The sequence below is a fragment of the Castanea sativa genome, chromosome 3 (genome assembly GCF_040712315.1).
Source record: "Castanea sativa cultivar Marrone di Chiusa Pesio chromosome 3, ASM4071231v1".
NCBI classification, from domain to species: domain Eukaryota; kingdom Viridiplantae; phylum Streptophyta; class Magnoliopsida; order Fagales; family Fagaceae; genus Castanea; species Castanea sativa.
Window position 1 is genome coordinate 1,319,497 of NC_134015.1, and position 9,143 is coordinate 1,328,639.

The 9,143-nt window shown below is 32.5% G+C and overlaps 1 protein-coding gene across 1 annotated transcript; it reads left to right on the top strand.

Moving 5' to 3' along the window:
* Positions 1–5,178: 5,178 nt before the first annotated feature.
* LOC142627081 (putative disease resistance protein RGA3) lies at positions 5,179–8,761 on the top strand. The gene is made up of 2 exons (XM_075800875.1): positions 5,179–7,913; positions 8,356–8,761. The coding sequence occupies exons 1-2, from the start codon at positions 5,236–5,238 to the stop codon at positions 8,384–8,386; spliced, it is 2,709 nt and encodes a 902-aa protein (XP_075656990.1). The 5' UTR covers positions 5,179–5,235; the 3' UTR covers positions 8,387–8,761.
* The last annotated feature ends 382 nt before the right edge of the window (positions 8,762–9,143 follow it).

Here is a 9,143-nt window from a genome sequence, read left to right on the forward strand (position 1 = left end):
AATTTTTTATTTATTTATCTCAACTCTCTCTCTCCATTCATAGTCTAAAACTTTCTCTCTCCATTCCCCATTTGAAACTCTCTCTCCATTTACGGTCACAAGCAACGATCCACCATAGTTGAAACTCGCCAATCCACAAGCATTGATCCACAAAGATTTGTTTCAGTCGACCCAAACATTCCGATCTCCTCCGAGCACCAACCCACAACCACAAGTTCACAAAAATGCTCTTTGTCTCTATTGGCGTGTCTGTGTGTGGGTGTGTTTGATTTTTGGTTGATTTTGTGGTGTGTGTGTGGTTGATTTTTAATTGATTTTGTGGTGTTGGGTCTATGTGGATGGTGGGTCTGTGTTGATTTTGCAATGCTGGGTTTGTTGGTGTGTTCGTGTGTGTGGGTGTGTTTGTGTGTATCAGAGGAAGAAAGAAGATGATAAGTGAGAGAAGATGCTGCGTTGGTTTTGCAGATGGAGAAGAGAGAAAAAAAAAAAAAAAAAAAAAAAAAAAAAAAAAAAGCAAAATGTGAAATTAATAAAATATTAGTATGCAAAGCTAAGTAGCCGTGCATATATGCATGGTTACTGTAGCATTTTTGTATATATGCATAATTTTGCAAGCATTGGTGTGAGTGTTTTTTTTTTTTTTTTGTTAAAATATGTAAAATCAACCACTTTTTGTATTTAGCACAATTTTGCATTGAATGATGCGGTCAACTCATCCTACATCCTAATTTTAATTTTTACATATAACTTAATAAAATAATATAAACTACACGATAAAATTATAAAAAGTATTATTTTTTCTCTCTTTCATTCCACTATCTTTTTCTCTTCACATGCAACCACAAAATTAAATATGATTTTTTTTTTCTTTACAACCTATGAACAGTAAATGTTGCATATACTATTCATAGGTTGCAAATTTTTTTAGGTATACAAATCTAGATGGAGTGGGTTTTTGCAATCTTGGATTGTAAAATAGCAGCTAGGGGTGTTTACACCCCCTCCCCGGAATGCTAGTACTCTAAATTGACATGTCTTTTGTATTTCATTTTCTTTTCATGCATTGTTAGCTGTAAAGTTTCTTTCAAAACACTTTACGAAGGTAACTTTATTTATTTGAAATTGAAAGTGAAATATTAAATATGTTTAATAGCAAGCAGCGTACTCAACTTTGTTTTTCCATTTTTTTAATTGGTTATTTGTGAATATTATTTAAAAGTAATATTTTTTGTGATTAATTAATACGTGCAATTTTCAATTTAAAGATAAAATTTTGAATAAAAATTTCAATGACTATTACGTTGCTGCTATGCAGTAACTATAAGTAAAAGTTATGTTGTGTTAATAAACATTACTAGACATAACAAAACCCTTGAACAAGCTTAATTTCAACTAAGTGCAAATTTGGATTCAGCTGAAAAAGAAAGCGTCTGCACGTTTGCGTTTTTGTGCAGGTCCTGTGTACTGTTCACGGGACCCGCAAGTACTTTCTAAGCAAAAATAATTTTAAAACTGAGTCTCACGGCACTATTCACATATTTAAAAATTATTTTGCTACAGTGTTTTCAATTTTTAGCAATAAGTGTTATCCAAACAAACACTAAGAATTTTTTTCAAAAAAAAAAAGGTTTGAAAAATAAAAATGGAGCTTTGTGTTAAGCTTGATTTGATAACAAAGTAAATGAACCAAATTTGAGTACTATAGTTTTACTTTTCATCACAACTCCCATAGCTCTAATCCCAACAAAATAAAAACATCCTCAACAATAATCTTCACCATAATTTAATTTAAAATTTTTATAAAAAGTAATAATAAAATCCTCAATTTTGATGAAAAGAAATAACTACAACAGCCTTCTGTGCGAACTGCGACCAGTTACTTTTTGAACCTTCTAGTTACCATACTTACGCTTTTTATATTGCAACAATATCTTGGAAATAACGCTTCGAACTTTCTAAGAACCATACTGACAATCTTGGAAACCAAAAATGTCTTCGTCAAATTAATATTTTAATTGAAAGTTGGCAAATTTATTGTAAAGATAATGGTGGTGTTTGGTTTGAGTTGTTTGGAGTAATATCACATTATTATAACTTACCCAAAATTCAAAAAACGTGGGCCCATTGAGTTTAGAATTGTTTGGTTTATTTTTTGGGTTATACTTTCGTAATTCAAAACTCAAAATTTTGAGTGAAAGTAAGGTCTAAGGCTATTTTCAATTTTTAAGATACGAGTTTGGATGGCATATTTGTAATTACATAAAAGTGTGTGGAGGTGATGCCAATAATCACTTACTACATCAACAATTTATTAAAAAAAAAATTGTAACTCTAGCATTTTCCTCCTTTTAAAGGCAACAAAAAAATTTATTGACTAAAATTTAAATAAAATATACAAGCTCAAAAACAAAAATTACTAATAGTAAAGCTAAAAAAGATTAAGTCCAATCAACCTATTTTACCAAAAACAAACAAGCAGGACCTTTAAAATTTTTAAACAAAATAATTTTATCCTTATCTAGCCGCAATGTAAGCAACAAAAAAAAAATTAATTAAAATAAATAAATAAACCTTAGCGGATAAGGAGCAGAGTTGGAGGTAAGAGTCGCTGCATACAATTAGTAACAAAGCTACCCCTTAACTCCAAATCCTGGCTCCATTCTTGGTCGCACCTCAGTCCAATTTTTTTTTTTTTGTGTAAATATTTCTATACTATATATCTCCAATTTTTGTTTTGCTCTAATTTTTAATTTTGTGTTATTTTATTATATTTTAGTGAATTATCACTAACAACAATTATATCTAAAATCCTATCAACTTTATAATTGAAATTATATTGTGAGGTAGAGTGTGTATGATAGTGTATAGTGTAGTGTGTGTAACAATAATTAATGTATAATTCTGAGAAAAATAAATAGTAAACAATTAATTTAAAACCATACAAATTTTCACAATTAGTAAAAAACCCTTCAAACTTCCTTTATATTCTATTTTCCTTCCCTAACTAAACAATAAAAAATAACATTTTCTATCATTTTTTTTCTCTCTCTATTTTTCATCCTCCCTATTTTCACCCCAAACGAACCCATCTTATAGGGTGAAGTCAAACTGTGCTTTGATACTAGACTTTGAGAAGTGAGACAAATCGACTGGTTTTTATGGGGACAAATACGTAAGTTAGGATTCCTAGGTGTGCACATGTGGAGGTTGATTAGGTGACATAATTCAAACCTTGCTGACATGGAAAAAATATTCAATTTCACTTTTTTTTTTCTTTTTTTTTTTAATATGCAAAAATTTAACTATAAGTGATAGTATTATATGAGGGTGATTTATTTCAGTCACAATTTACCATCGTGAAAGATATTCTGCCTATTTGGTCATGCTTTTGAAAGGGTTAAAAGTGCTCTACAATGATAAAAAATAGTTTAGCTGAAATTGCAGACTTTTTATTAGTAGGAGTTTTAAAGAATTATTATAGCTAAGAGTTTAATATGGTTCGGTTTGACAGCTTATATCCGCAACAAAAAAACATTTATCGCTTCATCTTGCGTGTGTTAGAAACGCTATACTAATCAGCTAATCATAAATAAAGCTTAGAATTAATACATTTGTTTTACAAGTATATAAACCTATAGTAGGCTTGAGCCTCTCGAACTATAATATTTCTAACATGAATATTGTACAATTCACACCATTCATGTATTATAAATCCACAATTTTAAAAAACTGTAAAGCTTTACTTCTTGCCATGGTACTAAACAAGCACCTTTTGAACAAAAGATTGTCCTGAACTGTTTGTCCATCAAACTTTCTATCCATTCACTCGTTAAGCCGAAAAGGCAAAGATATCAATAGGCTAAAAAAGAGCTAGTGAGTGACACATAAAAGCAATGTTATATTATTTGGGCCGAGTGACCAACCAAACCAGCAAGTGACCTTCCAAGCACAACTCGGACAACAACACAGCTTTATAATTGAAATCATGCTGTGAGGTAGAGTGTATGATACTGTGAATATGATAGGGTGTGTAATAATAATTAATGTATAATTTTGAGAAAAATAAATAGTAAATAATAAATCTTAAATCATACAAATTTTTACAATTAGTAAAAAAAATTCTTCAAACTTTCTTTATATTTTTTTATTGTACGTAAATTTTAAAATTTTAATTATTGAATTGAATGTCCTTATTATATTTTTTATATTTGTAAAATTTTAAAAAAATAAATAATTAATATTAAATCTCAAATTTTTGTATAAAAAATAAGTTTATTGATTAAATGATAAATAACATTAAATTAAACAAAATTTGATATGGGTTAAGAATATAAAAAATATGTAATTTAACTATTACATTTTTTAATTTATATATATATATATATATATATATATATATATAGTTTAAAGGATTGCTCTTAAAGAAACCTTTTCCTTTTCATCTTGATCGACACTTTATTGGGATTAGAATTTTTTTTTTTTTTTTTTTTTGGGTTTTGGTAAACAGAAAATTTTTAAAAGTTCATTACTTTGGAAATTGGCGGAGAAATTCACTTCACTTATGCATTGTGGATGGGTTAGAGAGACTATAAATAGATCAGTGTGAATTGGCTCTGCTTTTGAGATTATAGGGTGAATTTCAGTTGAGCTGGCTCGGCCTTTTAGAGAATAGAGTGGATTCCAGTGTGAACGTTCGGGGATGTACAAAACTGGTGGATTCCAGCGTGTCTAGACTTCGTTGATGGGAGCTGGATTAGGATCCGGTTTTATTTTTAAAACTTTACTTTTTGCTTTTTTATTTTTCACTTTTTATTAATCAATAGTCCAGATTAAAAAGTAGCTTTTTGCACTATTAATCTCAACCGTACATAAATAGCTAGATTATAAAATAAACTCCAGTTGAGCTGGCTCGGCTTTTTAGATTATAAAGTGGATTCCAGTGTGGCCTGGGGACCATATTTCGTTGATGAGAGAGCTGGCTCTACTTTTAAGATTAAAGAGTAGATTCCAATTTAGCTGACTCTGCTTTATAGATATAGAATGAATTTCACTGTGAACTGGTGATGTAGATATCAAAACGTGGGCCCTCAACTTCATTATTGCATGCACTTTGATCAGCTAGAGTATTTGCTATTTCGTTTCTCCTCAATAATCAACCATTTCACCATCTACCTACGTACTTTTTCACACTCTTCTATTGTCTTGTGTTATCCAGAAAAATTCCATTTCCAAAGTATGGCTGGTGCTCTACTTTCTGCAATCGTGGAGCGGCTTGGTTCTTTAATTTCTTCGGAGTTCAAGTTGACAGTAACTGTGAAGGAAGAAGTCCAAAAGCTTCAAACCAAATTCCGTACCATTCAGGCAGTGCTCAATGATGCTGAGAAGAGGCAACTGACGGAGGAAAGTGTGAAGCTTTGGTTAGATAAGCTCGAAGGCGTGTCGTACGAGATCGACGACGTGTTGGATGAGTGGAACACTGTCATGATCAAAGCAGAGATTGAGAAACAACAAAAAGAATTCGAAGAAGAAGAAAAAGCTGAAACTAGTACTGCTAAGAAGAGGAAGGTATGGCCCCTCATCTCAGTTCCTAATCTTTTTCAGCATCGTGATATTGCTCATAAGATAAAAGACCTTAACGAAAAATTAGATGAGATTAACAAAGAGAAGGAGATGTACGGGTTTGAATTGAGTAGGGCCATTGAAGAAGTAGTTGAGAGACCAAAAACTACTTCTTATGTCGATGTGTCTGAAATTCTTGGTCGTGATAAGGTTAAGAATGATCTAGTGAGCATTCTATTGGGCAAGGGTACTGAAAAAGAAAAACACCCCCATGTCATCTCTTTGGTGGGCATGGGTGGTATTGGAAAAACTACTCTTGCCCAATTAGCCTACAATGATCAGGAGGTAAAAGCCCATTTTGAGATTACAGTGTGGGTTTGTGTTTCGGATCCTTTCGATCAGTGCAAGGTTGGCAAAGAAGTCCTTGAATCTGTTGAACATCAATCCCCCAACTTGACTGCATTGCAAAGTCTATTGGATAGAATTTGTGATAAAGTTCGGGGAAAGAATTTTTTTCTTGTCTTTGATGATGTGTGGACCGAAGACTATGCAATGTGGAAGCCATTTAGAGATGCACTCAAAAGTTGTTCCCAAAGTAGTAGAATTCTGGTCACCACACGTAAAGACCAAGTTGCGAAGATGATGGAAAGTTCAAATACGATCAAGTTGAACGAATTGTCTGAGGAAGATTGTTGGTTGGTGTTTAGTAAAATAGCATTTTTTGATAAGGATCCTCAGCAACGTGAGGAACTAGAAGACTTTGGCAGACAAATATCAAAGAAGTGCAAAGGTTTGCCCCTTGCTGCAAAGACTCTAGGGAGTCTCATGCGCTTTAAGAAAAGTAGAGAAGAATGGAGGAATGTTTTGAATAACAATTTGTGGGAATTAGAAGATGTTGAAAGAGGTCTTTTTGCACCGTTATTACTGAGTTATTATGATTTGTCATCACCACTGAAACGGTGTTTCTCATATTGTGCTGTCTTTCAGAAAGATCATGTCTTTAATGTTGAGGATTTGGTATACATGTGGATAGCACATGGATTTGTCGAGTCAAAGGGAAATATAGAGGTGGAAATCATGGCACGAGAATACTTTGAAAATTTAGCCATTCGCTCTTTCTTCCAAGAATGCAAGGAATATAGAAGGTTCACAAGGTACAAAATGCATGATATAGTGCATGACTTTGCGCAGTCAATTACTAAAGCTCGTCATTTGGGATATTCAACCGGATCCCAATTTCCTCCATCTACTGATAGATCCAAAAATCTACGCACTGTCATCTTTTTTAGTCATAGTGATTATAACATGTCCAATTTAGACCAAAATTTTAGCTGTTTACGGGTATTAACTTTGAATTCCACAATGAAACTTCCGGATACAATAGGAAATTTAATACATCTAAGGTATCTCGATGTTCATTTTTGTGAAGAGGCTTTTTCTTTTGGCAAATGTGTATTGCCTGAAACTATAGGCAATCTATGCAATTTACTATCTTTGAGGCTTGGGCATGATTGGCCTTCTCGGCTGCGTATAATGTTACCGCAGGGGATAGGTAAATTAATTAATTTAAGACTTCTTACTGGATATTGTTTAGTGATTCCAAGAGAAATTGGAAGATTGACTTCTCTTAAAACATTAAGAAGCCTCATAAATGATGAGGATTGCAAAGGATGCAAATTTGAAGAATTAAAAAATTTGATCCACCTTCGTTATTTGTCTCTATATTTTAATGAAGGGCGTTTGCCGATGATTACCATTGCTCCGAATGATAGAAGAATTGAGAGTAACGTATTAATTTTAAATGCGTTAGAGCTACCTCAAGACTTGGAGAAGTTATGCATTAGGAATTACTTGGGCACCACAATGTCTCCTACGTTGTTGGCGTCTTTGACCAATTTGAAAGAGCTTTATCTCCTTTCCGCCATAGAGTTAATGAGTTTGCCTCCTTTGGGGAAGATTCCGCGCCTCGAATCATTATTTATATCATTTGCGAGGAGTTTGAAAAAAGTGGGAGTTGAATTTTTGGGAATAGAATCTGAAAACAAGAAAGAAGACATAAAAATATTCCCAAATTTGAAACATCTCGAATTCATTGACTTGGGCGAGTGGGAAGAATGGATTGGAGGAACGAGAGGAGGAGGAAAAGAAGACGAAGACTGTATTACTATAATGCCACGTCTTCAAAAGTTGACAATTCAATTCTGCGGAAAGTTAAAGTCGTTGCCGGATTTCCTGCATACAACTCCATTGCAGGAATTGGAGATCATGGGCTGTCCAATTATCAAGAAACATTGCCGAAGAGAGACAGGAGAGGATTGGCGCAACATTTCTCACATCCCATTCATCAAATTATGGTAACTAGTTCTGCTTTTTCTTCTTTTATTTTGAAAACAAATACTATCAATTAAATATGCTCATTTTCTGGTTAAAATTCCCACGGAAAATAAATTACTAACAGCGTAGATTTATGAAATTAACATATTCACATAAATTTGAATTAGCACGGTTTATTGTTGTTGCTTAGATTCAGCTATATTGTGATGTATCCAAAATTGCTTGATGGGTTTACTAAAATTTCACAAATAATTTATAAAAAAAAATAAAAGGCTGGAATTTTAGATAGACTAATCAGATGAACAAAGTCACCAAATATTAACTCATTTGCATTTAAAAGTAAACAACTAAATTCAAATGCCTACCTCTTTCTATTTCATTTGCGGTTTAATATTTATATGGGTCTTGCTCATTTTCTTGATTTCGGTACACTAGTCTCAATTAACTCATGGTTTTCTTTAGGGATTATGATTCTGAAACGTCCTCTGCTTGATATGGATTGGTAATTTTTTCCTACTTATTTCATCCTCTAAGTATATCCAAGACTGTCCAATTATCCAGAAACGTTGCCGAAGAGAGACAGGAGAGGACTAGCACAACATTTCTCACATCTCAATCATCAACTTTTACTGATTTTGTTCTTAATCCGCGTTGATACGGTAACTTGTTCTGCTTCTTCTTTATTTTGAAAACAAATACTATCAATTAAGTATTCTCATTTTCTGGTTAAAACTCCCATGGAAAATAAATTACTAACTGCGTAGATTTATGAAATTTAACATAAATTTGAATTAGCGCGGTTTATTGTTGTTGCTTAGATTCAGAGCTATATTGTGATGTATCCAAAATTGCTTGATGGGCTTACTAAAATTTCACAAATAATTTAAAAAAATAAAAGTTTGGAATTTTAGATGGACTAATCAAATGAACAGAGCCACCAAATTTTAACTTATTTGCATTTAAAAGTAAACAACTCAAATTCAATTGCCTACCTCTTTCTATTTCATTTGTGGTTTAATATTTATATGAGTCTTGCTCATTTTCTTGATTTCAGTACACTAATCACAAATAACACATATGGTTTTCTTTAGCGGTTTGAAGCTTGCGTGAGCAAAGTTTTTATCAGCTTGATGCGGAATTGCAAGTCTGATCCGATAAAGGGTAACTTTTTCCTACTTATTTCATCCTCTTTCTATTTCATTTGATTTTTAATATTTATATGGGTCTTGCTCATTTTCTTGAATTCAGGG